This window comes from Peromyscus eremicus, chromosome 5 (assembly GCF_949786415.1).
Source record: "Peromyscus eremicus chromosome 5, PerEre_H2_v1, whole genome shotgun sequence".
Lineage (NCBI taxonomy): Eukaryota > Metazoa > Chordata > Mammalia > Rodentia > Cricetidae > Peromyscus > Peromyscus eremicus.
Genome location: NC_081420.1, coordinates 84,625,938 through 84,644,230, shown reverse-complemented (window position 1 = coordinate 84,644,230; position 18,293 = coordinate 84,625,938). Strand labels below are relative to the sequence as shown.

Below are 18,293 nucleotides of genomic sequence, written 5' to 3'. Positions count from 1 at the left end.
CAGAAGCCATAGTGGAAAGAGAGAAGTGGCATAATAAAAGCTGTCTTCTGACCTCCATGCATACACACACCATGGCAAAGGTCGCCCCCCCCACCCCCCCCCACAAAAAAAAGGTACATGCCTTTAATCCCAGCACTCAGGAGGCAGATAGAGGCAGATCTCTGAGAGTCTGATCTACATAGTGAGCTCCAGGCCAGTCAAAGCTAAAAAGAGAGACCCTGTCTCAAAATAATAATTAATGTTCTTATCTATTAATAAATAATAGTTAAACAAATGGTTAATTTAGGGCTGGCAAGATGTCTCAGCGGCTGTTTGCTGTGCAAACTTGACAACCTGAGTTGGAACCCATGGTGGAAAGCATCTGCACACACACACACACACACACACACACACACACACACTCACACACACTAACACCATACATACATACACACACCATACACACACACACATGCACACCATCCTAGCCTAAACCTGTACTCATACCAGCTGGCTAAGGATCTCCCTCCAGACTTTACCTTGGGAACACAGACTCAGCAGGCCTGGGATGACCCAAGATCTGTACTTTCCAAGTCCTCCCGAGGTAAGTCTGATGGCCCTCGGGCCCAGGAGCACTGTACAGACAAAACATGGGGACGCAGCCGAAACAAGAGGGAGGAGTGGGGGTCATGTAAGGAGGAGTGGGGGTCATGTAAGGAGGAGTGGGGGTCATGTAAGGAGGAGTGGGGGTCATGTAAGGAGGTCGCACACGTCTCAGAACTTTCAGGGAAAAAGAGGCACAGTACATTTGACACAGAGAAGCAGCCATTGCTTCTACCCTTGCAGATCAGTTTCCCATCCTAGGAAATTTCAGAAAAGGAGACTCCACCCAAGGACACAGAGGTGATCCCCCAAGGACACGGAGGTGATCCCCCAAGGACACGGAGGTGATCTCCCAAGGACACAGAGGTGATCCCCCAAGGACACAGAGGTGATCCCCCAAGGACACGGAGCCTCTGGGCTGTGAGCAGAGCACAGTAGAAGGCTTTTAGAAGTACATGTGAGGATCTGTCTTGGCCACGCTTGCCAAACCGACCCCCTTCACCACAGAGAACACAGCACAGGGTGCCCACAGTTCCTCCCCACGGCCCTCTGGACGATCAGTCTGTCATAACCTGCTTCCCCAGTAACTCACCTTGAACCAGTCTGCATAGGATGGGAACACAAAGGGGCCTTCCAGAGTGGCCTGGCGCACAATCAGGAATGCAGTGACCATGCTGTCTAGGTGGTAGCTCTCAAAGGCACGGGCCATCAGACAGGCCACCCAGTCTGTGAGATTATGACATAGTCAGAAGCCAGGTGAGGGCAGCCCAGCTCACTCACAAAATTGAGCTTTGCTGGTGACTGAGTATCTGAGCTGGGAGGATGCACACACCCAAACACAAGCTTCAGATGGCAACAGTCACCACATGCTGGATACAAACTGACCAAGACTCACAGAAGTAGCACTAACATCAATAGACAGACAGACAGGTTTCTATGAAGTTCTAAGTGAGTGAAGGGCATCACTAATGTGCTCAGCCTCTGTTGTTTGGGATTCAACTGATATCAGCATGCAAATCACACACACACACACACACACACACACACACACACACACACACACGTGCTCAAAGTCTCATGGGGTGCCCATGAACACATACCTTTAACCAGGTGCTGTGCCTCAGGAAAGCAGACGACCAGTGTAGACAAAGAGGACAGCACATGTTGCCAGTTCACCTCCTGTGTCTCCAGGACTTCCTGCAAACGGCCAACTGACTCCTCTGGACCTAGTGTCACAAAAACCTGCAATAACAGCCCCAGCTCCTTTGAACACCAAAGTGAACCACTGCCAGACAGGCACCGGCCCCTCTGCTCGCTCTAGCCCATCCACTCCAGCACCAGGGAAGTGCAGACTCGGTGAGGAGCCTCAGGGCTGCCGTACTTCTCCTCCCTGCAGTGGTCAGCACTGGCTGGAAGAATTCCCACTCTGAGAAGGAAGGACAAGGGCAGCCTCTTGATTCTGAACCGCAGTCCTGATGAGGACAGTTGTGTCCTGCTGGAGACTCCTGAACCTCCTCCCACGGGCCGTGTCTACAGGAGTCAGTCTGATCCGGTCTATAACCCTAAATCCCAAGGCATGGATGGGACCCCACACTCACCCTGCAGTACAGAGTGGTGAGCAGATGACAAGTCTTTGCAAAGCTCCACTCTTTCTGCATTTGAATAGCGTCAGACACTGCGGAGGAAACACAACAAAAGAGTTTATTAAGAAACAAAACAAACCAACAAAACCTCCTGTTCTGTAAAAGCTTCAATGTGAAAAGACAATCCTGTCTTAATTTTTTTCCCCCAAGTATCGCTGACACTCATTTCCTTTTGTTAACTGAGGTCATCCCTCAGGATCAGAGGAATTTTGGTTCCAGACAACAGGGATGTCAGACTCTGGGATAAAGTGTCGTTATCTCAAAGGGTCTTAAAGTGCTCTATTTAACCCACAAGGATCAGAGCTCAGACACCTGTAGAGGACAGAGCCTCAAATCTACCTAAGGGTCACTGGTATCTCTGTCGGAGTTCACCAGAAGGATAGGGCAAGAGACCCCAGACTGAGCAGGGGACTGCAGCCACAGCATGGGTCCTACCTTTCAGCACCGCCTTGTGAGTCAGAATCTGAGTCAGAGTGTGACTGAAGAACCTCTTCAGAGAATCCCCTGCCGACATACCACAGCATACATGTCCAGAGTAGACACTAAACCTACAAACAGCATAAGGGGGTGCACGAGGAGAAAACTGGGAAGCTCTTTCCCCACCAGGCCACAAAGCCACAGGTATCAAATGAATCCAGGGCTATGTCGTTTCAACCAGAGAGAAGTGAATTCTCGGAGGGTGTCAGGAGGCCAGAAGCAGGCAGGAGTCTAGATACAGATTAGGAAGGTTGGAGCTGCATACCAAAGCTGAAGATAGACACATGGGAGGGAGGTCACACCGGGCAAATGACAGAAAAGAGGGGCTGAAGGACCCCACACCCTAAAAATCTGCAGGCTGAACAGGAGCCTACAATAAGAAGGCATCTCTCGCCCTATCTCAGAGAAGGTTGGACAGACCTCCCATGCTTTAGCAAGAATCTTCCCCAAAGTCACCGAGCAGCAGCAGTACCCAGCTGACTACTGCTACCATCGAGGTGTTTAAGTGGCCATGTTTCCCAGCGAAGCAAGAACACATTTCACATGAGCAGCAGGCCTCACAGACGTACCAGCCCCTCACTGTCTGGGAAGCCGACGTCACCTGTGGATCAGCATCCAGAGTATCAAGTGCAACTGATAACAGAACACAGGACAAAGACCAAGGATCAGCCCCACGAACAGCCTGTCCTGTGTCACCCCAAGGTGACAACACACCCATTTCTGTCATAGGCCTCTGAAGGTCCAGAATCTCCTAGGCTGACACCAGGTCCACCAAGGCATCTAAGCGCCATCAGACACTGGGATCTGCAAGCTTTCAAGTGAAGGAGAACACACAGAATGTAAATGTTGTATTGAGCTGGTAGACACGTCACAGCTCTGGAGTCTTTGTGGTGCTAGGGATTGAACACGCTAGGTCAGTGTTCTACCACTGGGCTATACCCCAGCCATGGCTCAAGAAATCAAACGTGGGGGTAGGGAAGATGGCTCAGCAGTTAAGAGCACTGGCTGCTCTTCAGAGAACCCAGGTTCAAATCCCAGCACCCACATGGCAGCTACTAACTGTCCGTTAACTCTACTTCAGAGGAAGCAACACCCTGCTCTGGCCTCTGTAAGCCCTGGGAACACATGCTGCTTAGAGATGTGTGCAGGCAAAATACCCATGTATATAAAAAGTAAAAATAATAATAATAATTTAAAAAGTTAGCGGGGCATGGTGGTGCATGCCTTTAATCCTAGCACTCAGGAAGTAGATGCAGATTGAGCTCTATGAGTTCAAGTCAGACCCTGTCTCAAAATAAGTAAACAAACAAATAAATATTTAAAAAATAAATTAAATGTGGAGTCCTGAGGAGGAACTGAGAGCCAGAGCAAAAGAAAGAAGTGAGCACACACCACACATATGCCATAAACAGGGCCTCCAGAAGCAGTGAAGCAGAGGTGTGTTGCTTCAAATGTAAAGGCTGGGACCTGCTAGAGTAGTTAGTAAACAAACTAGTCATTTATAGTCTGGGGCTTGGCGCAAGCCACTTACAAATCAGCATTCTCTGCAGGACATCTGCAGCAACCTGCCAACAGAAATAAATTCACTCAGTAATTCTCAAGTAGTCACATGCTGGCAATACACAAGAGAATGTCTTGTTTTGTTGAAGCAAAATAAGAAACTAACTGCCTGTAAAGGTGTTCTTCCCTTGGCACCCTCCCACTCTTGGGAAGTCTTTCTCATTTCCTTAATAAATCCAGGTCAGTTCTGCTCATGAGTGAGTGATGTGTGTGTGTGTGTGTGTGTGTGTGTGTGTGTGTGTGTGTGTGTGTCTGAGAGAGAGAGAGAGAGAGAGAGAGAGAGAGAGAGAGAGAGAGAGAGAGAGAGAGAGAGAGATGAAGGCAAGCAGGCAGATAGGCAAATTAACTTTACAGAGAGGAAAGCCCTTGATTTGGTCCCCAGCCCATCATAAAACTGAGTGGTGGTGAAGTCATAATCCGTCCAAACACATTGGGAAGTGGAATCAGGAAGCTCGGAAGTTCAAGATTAAGGTGGGTGTGGTGGTACAGTCTTTGAGCCCAGACAGAAGGCAGAGACAGAAGGATCACTGAGTTTGAGGCCAGCCTGGACATAGCGAGTTCAAAGATAGCCAGGCTATGCCGAGAAACCCTGTCTTGATAAAACAACTCCCCCACCCCCACCCCCAAAAAAGCCCAATTCTCCTTTCTAACTTTTCCTTCCTACCTGAGGCATCTTTTCAGGCTCCACAGGCCTTGGATCCGAGCTTTCCTGAAAGCCCCTTGAAACTAATAGTTGCACAAAACCTGAGAAAGAAAAAAGAACTCAAAGTAATTTATAAGCATTATGGTCTCCAAACAGCAATGACTCATAGACAAGCCACCTCCAGGGAGTACATGTGTGCAGATCGGGAAACTGCTCTTAAGTAGAGCACTGAGCCCCGGGTGAACTCCTACAGCTGCCACTGTCCACGTGACTGAGGCCCAAGCATTTATCCAACTACTCAGAGTCAAGTTTATGATAAGGACTTCTTTTCTAAGATTTCATTTCTATTGTATGTGTTTCAGTGTTTTGCCTACACCGACAGAGGTACACCAGGTGAGTTCAATGCCCATAGAGGCCAGAAGAAGAGGGTGTTGGGTACCCTGGACTGAACTTACTGATGGTCGTGAACTGCCATATGGGGGCTGGGAATCAAACCCAGGTTCTCTGGAAGAACAGCTCTTCACCACTGAGCCCTCTCTCCAGCCCAGGACTGTGAGTTTCGGGCCAGTCTAGCTGTCCACCATTAAGTCAACGACTTGAAAAACCACATAATATTTTTTTTTTTTTTGCTTTGAGACTGGAGTCTTGAAGCTAAATTGCCTATATCACCTTCAATCGCAGTCCTACCAATCCAATCAGGGTAGCTGTAATTAAACTCTAAACCACTATCCCACAGAAGCATCCCATTCTGAGGAATGAGAAAAACAAACTGATTCATAATTTTATATTTGGGGTAGGGCTGAGATAGAGTCTGGCTAAGTAGCCTCAGCTGGCCTGAAGCTCCCTATATGCACTAGGCTGGCTTTGAACTCATAAAGATCTGCCTGCCTCTGCTTCTGGAGTGCTGGAACTAAATGAATGAGCCACCATACCTGGCTGAGCCATAATTTTAAAGATCAGAACAAGGAAGCCTGGAATTGAGGTTTTCTGTCTTATATTTGATTAAACTTTACCTATCTAGGGCAGATTACAGGAAATATGAGCAGTTCATAACACTGGAAAAGTATCCTGGCAAACAAAGAAACATACAAACTTGCCAGACATGATGGTTAAATGCCTATAATCCCAGCTTTTTTGGGGGGCGAGGGGTGGGTGGGTGAGCTGAGGCAGGATTGCTGTGAATATGAGAGGTCAGCCTGGGTCACAGAGTAAGACCCTTCTCAAAAAACAAGAGAAGAGCAAGTGTGGAGGAACACCCCTTTAATCCAGGCATTCAAGAGGCAGAGGCAGGCAGATGCCTTAGTTTGAGTCCAGCCTGGTCTACATAACAAGTTCCAGCTAGAGCTACACAGTAAGACCCTGTCTCAAAAGACAAAGAAGAGAAAAGAAACCTACAAGCTGCCTGTACAGAGCACATGCTTCTCCTTTTCGAGCTGGGGTTACGTCTCTGGGACCGCTGGCAGTACAGTCTAGACAGCAAAAGGAGCTGGGGCTACCCAAGAGAACACCCAACTCCTGCCACTCAAGACAACAGAAGCCCATGGTTGACCTGGGGAGTCCATTTCACGCTAGGCCCTAGGCCCACAGGAATGGAGAGACTGCTCTAGTCCCCAGGAACCCGCCTGCTATGAACATACCAGAAAGCATGGCTTTAGTAGCATCAGAGGATGGGCAGGCTGCTTCCATCTGCTCACACAGAATGCATAGGTTCCTGAAGAGCCACATGGTCATGGCCTGCACGTCAGGGTGGCTGAGGACACAAAGAATCAAAGTTGGAAACGTTGGCTGATAAGAACGAGGTAGCAACTGCCAAATCCTGTCTCAAGGACCCCGGTGGACAGGGGCAAAGCACCGGCCCGGCTGCTGCTAATCCAAGAAAAACACCGTTTTTAAAAGTTTTCTAACAAGCGGGCATGGTGGCACACGCCTTTAATCCCAGCACTGGGGAGGCAGGGGCAGGTGGATCTCTGTGAGCTTGGGGCCAGTCTAGTCTAAACTGTCAGTTCCAGGACAGCCAGGGCTGCACAGTGGAACGCTATCATTAAAAAACATTTGGGGGAGCGGGGGGCTGGAGAGATGGCTCAGAGGTTAAGAGCATAGACTGCTCTTCTAGAGGACCCGGGTTCAATTCCCAGCACCCTCACACCTGCTCACAGTCACCTGTAACTCCAATTTCAAGATCTGATACCCTCTTCTGGCACTGCATACATACACCCAAGCACACACATACACAGAAAAATAAATAAGCCTTGAAAGATCTCCTGGAACTGGAGATACAAATGGTTATGAGCTACCATTTTGATGCTAGGTCCTCTGCAAGAGCAACAAGTGCTCTTAACCCCTGAGCTATCTCTCCGGCCTGGACCTTGATCTTTTGATTCTCTTTCCCTCCCAACTGCTAGGATTATAGGACTGTGCACAATGCCCGGGCTATGAAATACTGGGGCTGCACTCAGGGATCTGTGCACTCAGTGCACACACTCTACAGCCATCCATCTTCTTTTCTCTTTTTGTTACTGTTGTTTGCTTTTTATTTTGTTTTCAGACAGTCTATGTAGCCTTGGGTATCCTAAATCTATGCAGTGCAGGCTAGCCTTGAACTCACAGAGATCTACTTGCCTCTGCCTCCCAAGCGGTCTTTTTTCATAGTTTTTTTTTTTTTTTTTTTTTTTTTTTTTTTAATAATTATCATTAGAAGGGCTGAGGAAATGGCTCAGTCAGTGACTTGCCCCCTGTGCCCAGTGCTGGGGAGACAGACAAGATCCCTGGGGTTTACTGGCTAGCAGGTCTAGCCAAGTTGGCAAGCTCCCAGTTCAGTGAGACCCTGGGTCAAAGAGTAAAGTGAAGAGTGACTGTGGAAGGCACCAACATTGACCTCTGACCTCTACAAGCATGTGTATACATATGCACATACAAGCACGTACATTTACAAATATACACAAAAATCATCATCACAAGGCATGGACAAAGAAAGCACGCATAAGTACACTTTAATCCCAATACATTCTCTCAACAAAAGGTCATATCAGGGGCTGGAGAGATGGCGCAGTGGTTAAGAGCACTGGCTGCCTTTCTAGAGGTCCCAAGTTCAATTCCCAATAACCATATGGTAGTTCACAACCATCTATAATAGGATCTGATGCCCTCTTCTGGCATGTAGGTATACACGCAGAGCACTCACACATAAAAAATATGAATTAAAAACAAAACAAAAGGGCTGAAGAGATGGCTCAGAGGTTAAGAGCACTGACTGCTCTTCCAGAGGTCCTGAGTTCAATTCCCAGCAACCACATGGTAGCTCACAACCATCTGTAATGAGCCTCTTCTGGCCTGCAGTCATACATGCTGTATACATAGTAAATAAATAAATCTTAAAAAAAAAAAAAAAAAGAACACCATTTCCCCCTTCCCTAGTTCTAAAAAAAAAAAAGGACATGTAATCAGGCTAGTCGGCTTAGCCGGTGAAGGCACTTACCACTAAAATTTGACACCCCTCCCCCACCCGAAACCCACATGGTAGAAGAAGAAACTGACTCCTCCTCCTTTGACCTCCACTCACACGCCATGGTACATGCACCTCCCACCCAACAATAAATAAATTTTTTTTTTTTTTTTTTTTTTTTTTGGTTTTTCAAGACAGGGTTTCTCTGTGTAACTTTGCGCCTTTCCTGGATCTCGCTCTGTAGACCAGGCTAGCCTCAAACTCACAAAGATCCGCCTGTCTCTGCCTCCCAAGTGCTGGGATTAAAGGTATGCACCACCACCGCCCAGCAAATAAATTAATTTTTAAAACAGCTTAAAAATACAACTATTTTATAAAAGAAAGGCCACGTGATATTACGTAATGCAGAATGACTAGTGAATTACTGTTGTCGGACTTTCTTTGGGGACTGCCAGCTCTCAAATAATGACACGGAGACTTATTAATTGTGAAATCTTGGCCTTAGCTCAGTCGCGTTCCCAACTAGCTCTTCTAACTTAAATTAACCCGTTTATATTCATCTATGTTCTGCCACGTGGCTTGTTACCTCTCCTCCATAATATACATCCGACTTCCTATGTGTCCCACTGGTGAATCCTCCACAGTCAGATTCTAACCCTGAGTTCCCCTCTCTCACCAGAAGACCCGCCCATCTTTCCTGCCTAGCTATTGGCCATTCGGCTCTTTATTAAACCAACCAGGTGCCTTAGGCAGGCAAGGTGGAACAGCAACACATCTTTACACAGTTTGCTCAAACATCCCACAACAAACTCACCTTTGCAGCAGCTCTTGTAGGCTCACAACGTTGTGCGTGTGAAGACACCACACAGCTTCAAGCAACAAAGAGTTCTGAAAACCACAACAACATTATCCTACCATGTGCATCTCCCTACAGAATGTTCAGCTTGGGTTATGCTCCTATGCCCACTGGAAAAATAAACAGTATCACAGCACGGCCTAAAGCGCCCATGTCACAGGTTCCCATTTGCACAGCATTCACATCCCTTATTGTCCTGCATGGCTTCTCCTCTGCCATCTAGGACAGCTCTGACCTCCTCCCAGCAGTCTCCAGTAAGTCACTGCACACTGTGCCCTCTGCATTCTAAATTACTACCTGGAAACTGTCATCTGATCTCTACTCACATGCCATGGCTCGAGAGCATACTCATACATACATACATACATGCACAATAAAGATTAAAAAAAATTTTAATGTTTCAAATAGAGCTTACTAGTATCATTTATTTTGTTTTTTGAAATAGGGTCTCATGTAGTCCAGGCTGGTCTGGAACTTACTATGCTGCCAAGGATGACCTCAAACTCCTGATCCTCTGGCTCTAACTCCCAAGCGCTAGGATGACAGGTGTGCACCACTATGCCCAGTGTATGAGGAGCTGGGGGTCTAATCCAGCGCCTCATGAATGCTAGATGAGCACACTATCATCTGAGCTACATGTCTAGCTCTTATTACTATAGTTTTAAAAGTATATGTTCTCTGGAAGAGCCTTCCGAATAGTATACCCAAGAAGTCAGAGGATCACGCTTCTGATATGTTATGTTCTATCTTTTTGGTGGGAGACAGGGTCTCACTATGTGGCTCTGGGTGTCCTGGAACTCTCTAAGTAGACCAGGCTGGCTTTGGAACTCAGAGATCCTCCTGCCTGTATCTTTCAAATGCCTGGATTACAGGTGGCTATGTACCCTATGCTAATAAATACGACTAATGGTGGGTAGAAACTGACATACAATACTGAAGCACTCTCCCACTCTCAGGAGGACCTGATGAACCCTTCTTTCAAGCTCTTTAATTAGTGAGATATTTGGCCAAATTCCTAAGAAAACTCATAGACCCAAACCAACATAGTACCGCTTTAAAAACATCCCAAGTGGAAGAACTTCAAATTTACCTGGGCTTTCCACAGTTCTTGACAGAAGGTGAGACGGGAGAACATATTACGTGCCAACAAATGCTGAGAAACCTCTAACAAGGAAGATAGTTTCTTCTAAAAAACAGATACAATTTTGTTTTTTTAAAAAAAGATGAATTATCTGAAAACAGTATTAAAGAAATACCTTATTTTCCCAAACAGCTTAAAAGGACATGTCCTCATTTATGGGGCTGGCCACTCACTCTTTGCTCCGAGCTGAGCAGCACAGGGTGGCTGGGCTCCATGCAGACCTGCTGCACACTGTGAGCAAACACTCTGGCAGATAGTATGCCCACAGGAACTCCCAGAGCCGAGGCTTGATCCCGAAAAGCAGAGGCTGAAAAACAAAACAAAGCTATGGTTTTCCCTGAAAACCGAGAAAAACTTGAAGAAGGCTTCAGTAGAAAAATGCTCATTAGGTTGTAACATCACACTAAACTGCATGTAAGGGGGAAGAATAGATAAAAAGGGAAAAACAAGAGACACAAAATGAAGAGAATTTCAGGGCCAAACTGGCAGCTCTCTGTAGCCAGAAGGTTTCTTGGGCCCCGCACGTTTATAAAATCATCATTCAGAGGCTTATATTAATTACCAATTGTATGGCCTATGGCAGGCTTCTTGCTAGCTAGCTCTTATAACTTCACCCATTTCTATAAAGCTATAAGTTGCCACATGGCCGTGGCATTACCGGTCTGCTGGCATCTTGCTGTTCCTTTGGCAGCAGCTGGCCTCTCTCCCGCTCTCCTTTCTTCTCTCTGTATATCTGCTTGGATTTCCCACCTGACTCTAAGCTGCCTTGCCAATGCAGCTTTATTTATCAACCAGTACTCACAACACATATTCACAGCATACAGAAAGACATCCCACAGTAGCTCTCAGTACAATTAGAGGCAACCTCAGAACCCAAAGTCACAAACATGTGTATACATCATGTACCACAACAGATACACTCCATTGCAACATGGAGAGAAAACTTTATCATCTTCCTTATAAAGGAGCACCATAAGCAGAACTCATCAATCTCTTCTGTGTTTTGCTGTGATAGGGATGAAACCCAAGGCCTCAGACACAGTGATAAGTGCTATATCACCCTCAGTCCCTATATTACTTTAGCCTTACACATGAGTTTACTCCCAGTGACTTACAAACAGTAAGTCCAAACTGGATAGGACTTCCAGACACTCTCACCTGTACCTGATGGGCAGCACAGAATCACAGGTATACTCAGTCCTCTGGGATACCTGGCAGAGGCTGGACAGCTGGCCCTATGGCCGTCACCAGGCTCCTGACCCAGTCTGTGGCCTGCAACCCCTAAAGTGAAATGTTCTGGACAACCTAGAAAAAGTAGTGCTTACAAGAAAATCATTTTCTCATTTGTTTGACTTCCAAAACTAATTGTCAAGAAAGAAAAAAAAAAAGTAAGAAGAGCTGGAGAGCTGGCTCAGCAGTTAAAAGCACCTGTTCTTCCAAAGGACCCAGGTTCAATTCTCACTATCTACATGGTGGCTTTATAACCACCCATAACTCCAGTTCCAGGGGATCCAACCCCCTCTTCTGGCCTCCATGGGCACCAAGCATGCATGTGGCACACAGACATATATACAGGCAAAACACCCATACACATAACAATCTAAAAAAAAGAAAGAACACATATATATTTATCATATATATGGTATTTTTATTTTTATCATGCACGCCCATTACCAAGGCTCTAAAAACATGTATCAATGTATAAGTAAAGCCACATGCAGCAGTTACAGAGGCTTCAAATTACAAGTGTTAGAAATCAGAGGTGGGGCTGGTGACAAAAGCCTGTAATCCCAGCTACTGGAGGGCTGCGGGAGGACTAACTTAGACAGATCCTGTCTTTTTTAAAAGTGTTTCAAGAGCTAGTGAAATATACAACATCCCAGGTTCAATCCCCAGAACTTCAAATAACAATAAACTTTACAAAACAAATGTGAGGGACTGAGAGAGAGCTCTGTGGTCAAGATCACCGGCTGCTCTTGACCTAAATTCACAGAACCTAAATTCTCTGTGAACTACTCACAACTACCTAGAATTCCAACTCCAGGGCATCCAACACTTTCTTCTGGCCTCTGTGCATACCCACGCACATGTGACAAGTACTCACAGATACTCATAAATTTACTAAAAGTACCGAGGGTCGAGATGTCTCCGTGTGTAAAGCTGCCTGCTGTCAAGGCTGACGATCTGAGTGTGGCCCCCAGGAACCACATGGTTGAAGGAGAAAACTGATTCACACAGTTGACCTCTGACCTCCACATGGTCACCTTGGCACACAAGCTCTCAATGAATGAATAAATAAATGCAAAAAATAAGCAGGGCAGTGGTGGCGCACGCCTTTGCTGCACTCTGGAGGCAGAGGCAGGTGGATTGCTATGAGTCAAGGTCAGCCTGATCTACAGAGTAAGTTCCAGGACAGCCAGGGCTACACAGAAAAACCCTGCCTCAAAAAACCAAAATAAATAAATAAATGTAAAAAATAGATGAAAAACAGCCTTTAGTCCCAACACTTGGGAGGCAGAGGCAGGTGGATCTCTATGAGTTCAAGGCCAACCTGGTCTACAGAGCGAGATCCAGGACACGCTCCAAAGCTACACAGATAAACCCTGGCTCGAAAACAAACAAACAAACAAACAAACAAAAGATGAAAAACAAATGAATAATGACGTTAGTATCACTTTTGAAAAAAATCATTGTAGAATAAAAAATGTGAGGTGCAAAAAAAAATTTACCTCTTGCTCCCCCATCTCCCCACCCCCCCAGCCCCACACCCCCGCTTTCTCAGACTCTTGGAACTGGGAGGGAGTAACACGTAGGAGCATGTTTCCAGTTTCACGCCTGCTCACTGCAGTCATCACTGCTATGAAGGAAGTGCACACCAAATGATTTTCCCAAGGGTAACATGGGTTCCTTATAACCTGCGCCTTAAGCTGAGTGCATTTTCTTTTTTTTAAGATTTATTTATTTATTACATATACAGTGTGTTCTGCCTGCATGTGTGCCTGCAGGCCAGAACAGAGTACCATATCTCATTATAGATGGTTGTGAGCCACCATCTGGTTGCTGGAAATTGAACTCAGGACCTCTAGAAGAGCAGTCAGTGTTCTTAACCTCTGAGCCATCTCTCCAGCTCAAGCTGAGTACATTTTTTTTTTTTTTTTTTTTTTTCGGTTTTTCGAGACAGGGTTTCTCTGTGTAGCTTTGCGCCTTTCCTGGAACTCACTTGGTAGCCCAGGCTGGCCTCGAACTCACAGAGATCCGCCTGGCTCTGCCTCCCGAGTGCTGGGATTAAAGGCGTGCGCCACCACCGCCCGGCGCTGAGTACATTTTCAAACCAGCAGTAGGAGTTGAGAATGTTGATAAAATGCTTGCCTAAGCCGGGCGGTGGTGGCGCACGCCTTTAATCCCAGCACTCGGGAGGCAGAGCCAGGAGGATCTCTGTGAGTTCGAGGCCAGCCTGGACTACCAAGTGAGTTCCAGGAAAGGCACAAAGCTACACAGAGAAACCCTGTCTCGAGAAAAAAAAAAACAAAAAAAAACCCCAAAAAACAAAGAAAATGCTTGCCTAGCAGGAGTGAAGACCTAAGTTTGATCCCCAGTATAATCTCAGCACTCGGGAAGTAGAAACAGGAAGGTCAGAAGTTCAAGATCATCTTCAGCTACATGGCAAGGTCTAAGACAGCCTGGGATACAGATCCTGTCTCAATAAAGGAAAAAAAAAGTGTGTGTATGTGGGGCTGGGGGGCAGTGAGACGGCTCAGAGTTAGGTAAAGGTGCTTTTACAAAACCTGGAAGCCTGGGTTTGATTTTTGGAACCCATGTAAAGACAGAAGGGAGAACCAACTCCTCAAGGCTGTCCTCTGACTTCCACATGTGCCCTTCCCACACACATCATAAACACACACACACAGAGAGAGAGACAGAGAAGAGAGAACAAGACAATAAATACATTAAAAAAAAATCAGCAACCAAGCAACTCCAAAACAAGCCATAAAACCTGTGTAACCTAGTGATAATACATAAGAGGAAAGGCATTATTTGGTGGAATTTAAATTTCTACTTATTATAAACAGACCAAGACTTTTTCCTTAAACGTTCTCTAACTCAATGAATTGAAAAAAATCAGTGACAACTTACAGATAAAGGAACTGGACCGGTCAGAGTAGGCTGATGCACTGTCATGATCAATCAGTTTGCTGAGACACAATTTTTTACACTGTGGATCTTCTACCTACAAACCAAAACATGAAGAACTCCACTGTCAAAGTCCGACTGTGTGTAGTGGGCATAGTGGGGCTCTCAAGTGGTGTTTTCTTTTGTTTGGTTGGGTTGGTTTTGGGTTTTGTTTTGTTTTTTAATTCATCTTTGTATGTACATGTTTCTGTGTGTCTTAGAATTTCTATTGTTGTGATAAAAAAAAAAAAAAAAAAACCCACCATGACCAAAAGCAACTTGGGAAGAAAAGGGCTTATTTCAGTTTAAAATTTGTAGTCCAGTCCATCTTTCTGGGCAGTGGTGGCACACACCTTTAATCCCAGCACTCAGGAGGTAGAGGCAGGTGGATCTCAGAGTTCAAGGCCAGCCTGGTCTACAGAGTTCCAGGACAGCCAGGGCTACACAGGGAAGCCCTGTTTCCTCCCCCACCCCCACCCCCACCCCCCAAAAAAAAACAAAAAGGAAAAGAAAAAAAGAAAGAAACATGCATATAAAACAACTTGTAGTCCATCATCCAGGGAAGTCAGGACAGGAACTGAAGGCAGGAACTGATGGAGTTATGGAGTCCTGCTTACAGTCTTACTCACCATGGCTGGCTCAGCCTGCCTGCTTTCTTTTTTGTTGTTGTTGTTGTTTTTGTTTTTTTTTTCAAGACAGGGTTTCTCTGTGTAGTTTTGGTGCCTGTCCTGAATCTCTCTCTGTAGACCAGGCTGGCCTTGAACTCACAGAGATCCGCCTGGCTCTGCCTTCTCAGCACTGGAATTAAAAGCCTACGCCAGGACCGCCCTACCTCAGCCTGTTTTCTTATAGATCCCAGGACCACCAGTTCAGGACCCTCCCACATCAATCATTAGTCAAGAAAATGTAGCACAGGCTTGCCCACAGGCCTAGCGGGGCGCGGTTCCTTAATTGAGATAACTCTTCCCAAATGATTCTCGCTTGTGTTGAGCTGACATAAAGCTAGCCTGCTTGTGTATCAGTTTGTGCAGTGTCTTCAGAAGAGGGTGTCAGAACCCCTGGAACTAGAGTTACAGATGGCTCTGAGCCACCTGACATGGGTTCTGAGAACTGAACTCAGATCCTTTGTAAGAACAGCACGATGTGTTAGAGCTGGAGACATGGCTCAATGGTTAAGAGCATTTGTTGTGCTTGCAAAGGTTTGATTCTTAGCACAGACGTGGTGGCTCTCAGCCATCTATAACTCCAGTTCCAGGGAGTCTGATGCCTTCTTTTAACTTCTGTAGGCACACATGTGCTTCGTACATACATGCAAGTGAAACACTGATACACATAAAACAAAAACAAAAAACCAGTATGTACTGGGCCATCTTTCCAGCCGGCTCCTCAAGTTCTTTTTTTTTTTTCAAGAAGGAATTACTAAAGTCTTTCGAGAATTATTAAATTTACTACCCAACTGCTTTAATCTCCAAAGGCAGAAAATACATTCAGCTTTCTGCTCACCTGGTTTGCAGTTACCAGTTATTCACCAGGTACACAGGCTTACAAGGATATTATCAAGATTATGATCTGGCTGGGCTCGGAACACCCAACCTGCCAGCCATGTCAACTTCCTCTTACCTCTAGTAAAAGGTCATTCATGTTTTGGTGGTATCTCAGGAGTTGCAGAGCGGAATCCTTTAATTTCTGTTCCCTTTCAGGATTATATTTTTGCTTCTTGACTCTGCCCGCTAAGGAGATTTAAAAAAACATTTATTTTTATTATTATTATTATTTGCAAAAAATTACAGCGCAACGTACACCAGGTGATACCCTGCGCGGAGGTCCAGGGAGAGCTGCCCAAGATCAGGACGGTCATCTGCCTCTGCCGCTGCCGCAAGCAAGCAGCTGGGACCAGAAAGCCGGAAGCCCACCGCTGCTCTAGACCAGCAGGTAGCAGGGATGCACCACATTGGGACCTGAAGGGGCGGACCGTGGAGAATGGCCCCAGGAGAACGGAAGGACTGCACCGGGCGCTCACAAGTGGAGGTCCGAAGGTAGTGGTGGCGAGACCTACCCATCAGTTCGGCCCATGTTTTTCGGAGGCCCAGGGGCCCACCGCGTACCGCAGCACCCCTGGCCGGGGAGCCCGACATAGTGACTGGAACACCCGCGCTGGAGCCCGCGCTGCCTTCCGATTGGCGGCGGCCAGGCGCTAGCGCTCATTGGCTAGGAGCACGCTTGACCACACCCCTCGCGGGCTGAGCCTCGCTCCGCAGCCATCTTTGTTGTGGCGCAGGTCGCAGAGTCTGGCAACGTTCGTGTAGCGGAGTAGGCAGAGTCCTGCGGCTGCCTTGGTGCAATACTCCGGCGCATGACAACTAGGGGGGAAGTGTCGCAGAATTTGGAGCTGGAGTGGGCAGTGCGAATTGACCGCAGCTGATCGCGTGGTTTCAGACGCGATTTTGGTGAAAATAATGGCCCAGACCCAGGCCTGGGAAGATGCTAAAAACCTCTTACCTTCTTTGCTCAAAAATACGCCGAGTCGACCCCCAATACCGATTTGAATCTGGTTGCAGGAAAACTAACCAAAGGAGTTTTGGTGCTGGGATGTGACTTTCAAAAGTTGGAGAAGAATTGAGCTATTACCCCTCCCGCGAAGCACTCAGGAAGAAAAACCAGCCATGGAATGCTCTCGTTTCTGTTTCTCTCTTTGTAAAACCCACCTGACATGCTTAGGGGTTTCCTTGGGAAGGATGAGGGGTTCTACTTTGTGTGTGCACTTGGAGTGTGCGTGGAAGTACCGAGTACTTGAACCAGAGCTGGAGCCACCAAGACCCACTGAAAAAGAGCAGCCCTTTTGCCCCAGATACACATCCCTTGATGGATACCGGCTGGTCTAGACGCCTCAGTTCTCCGAATGGGGTAAAAGCACCTAGGACTGATCACCAAGAATTGAGGTGGGCAGATTCCCACCACTCATAACGGCTTTTAGAGGCCTCGTTGCTCCAGATTCCTTGAGGACAACTGACCATAAGGGAGGGAGGGGGACAAGGCAAAGAAGAAACTGAGAATCTGAAGGGAAGACATTTCAGTTCTAGCTGCCACTCGTCCTGACTAGAATAAGCACACACACACTGCACAAAGTCAGTGCATTTTCACACACATACTTCCAATTAAGTCTTACCACTTACTAATTCTTCCTCCTCCAGCAAAACTATTAATGGGTGGCAGCATAAAAACAGAGTGGGCGTTATCTGCACTGCAGTAACGTAACCGTGCTGGATTTTCAGCACTATCGCAGGCACGCACTCACACTCCTAAATGGAAGACAGGAGACTGGAGACAAGTTCGAAATGGCCATGATCGCCAGGTTGTGACTAAAATTCTCCCAGCTGGAAGTGAGTCAGCAGAGGGAGGAGGCATTATCAGAGCCAGAGTGGAGGGGGACAAAGACTGACCGAAGTGTTCCAAGGATCAGATTTATCTGCCTTCATGGCCAGAAGATGGTACAGTTGTCCTGGTTGCCAAAGAGCCACTTTACAGGTCAAAGAGAACATTTAACTCGAAAGATATAAAATTGAAGAGCCCCAATGCAGAAAAAAAAAAAATTCAACAAAAACTCATCCCTACGGCCAGGCCTCCTTGCAGTTCAGGATCAAATGGTTTGAGTGTGGGGGAGCTCCACATTGCATCTCGCATCAGAAGTGCCTTACTTAGATTCTTCCGCTCTCTCCGGCTTCAGAAGATGTGGCTGTACTTCCATCAATGGCCACAAGGTGGACTCTCCTCCAACACAA

The 18,293-nt window shown here is 46.7% G+C and overlaps 1 protein-coding gene across 1 annotated transcript in view; it reads right to left on the bottom strand.

Annotated features, from left to right (window-relative positions):
* Positions 1 to 17,058, bottom strand: part of Fanca (FA complementation group A) — a 55,628-nt gene extending 38,570 nt beyond the window's left edge. Inside the window, exons 1-14 of the mRNA XM_059263851.1 lie at positions 16,571 to 17,058; positions 16,135 to 16,244; positions 14,479 to 14,572; positions 10,518 to 10,651; positions 10,294 to 10,389; positions 9,162 to 9,235; positions 6,543 to 6,655; positions 4,927 to 5,006; positions 4,234 to 4,267; positions 3,272 to 3,335; positions 2,661 to 2,773; positions 2,181 to 2,257; positions 1,683 to 1,824; positions 1,175 to 1,308 (exon numbers count right to left, since the gene is read on the bottom strand). Coding sequence (XP_059119834.1) covers positions 1,175 to 1,308; positions 1,683 to 1,824; positions 2,181 to 2,257; positions 2,661 to 2,773; positions 3,272 to 3,335; positions 4,234 to 4,267; positions 4,927 to 5,006; positions 6,543 to 6,655; positions 9,162 to 9,235; positions 10,294 to 10,389; positions 10,518 to 10,651; positions 14,479 to 14,572; positions 16,135 to 16,244; positions 16,571 to 16,649 — 1,344 coding nt within the window. The 5' untranslated portion in view covers positions 16,650 to 17,058. The remainder of the gene's footprint in view (positions 1 to 1,174; positions 1,309 to 1,682; positions 1,825 to 2,180; positions 2,258 to 2,660; positions 2,774 to 3,271; positions 3,336 to 4,233; positions 4,268 to 4,926; positions 5,007 to 6,542; positions 6,656 to 9,161; positions 9,236 to 10,293; positions 10,390 to 10,517; positions 10,652 to 14,478; positions 14,573 to 16,134; positions 16,245 to 16,570) is intronic.
* Between the last annotated feature and the right edge of the window lie 1,235 nt (positions 17,059 to 18,293).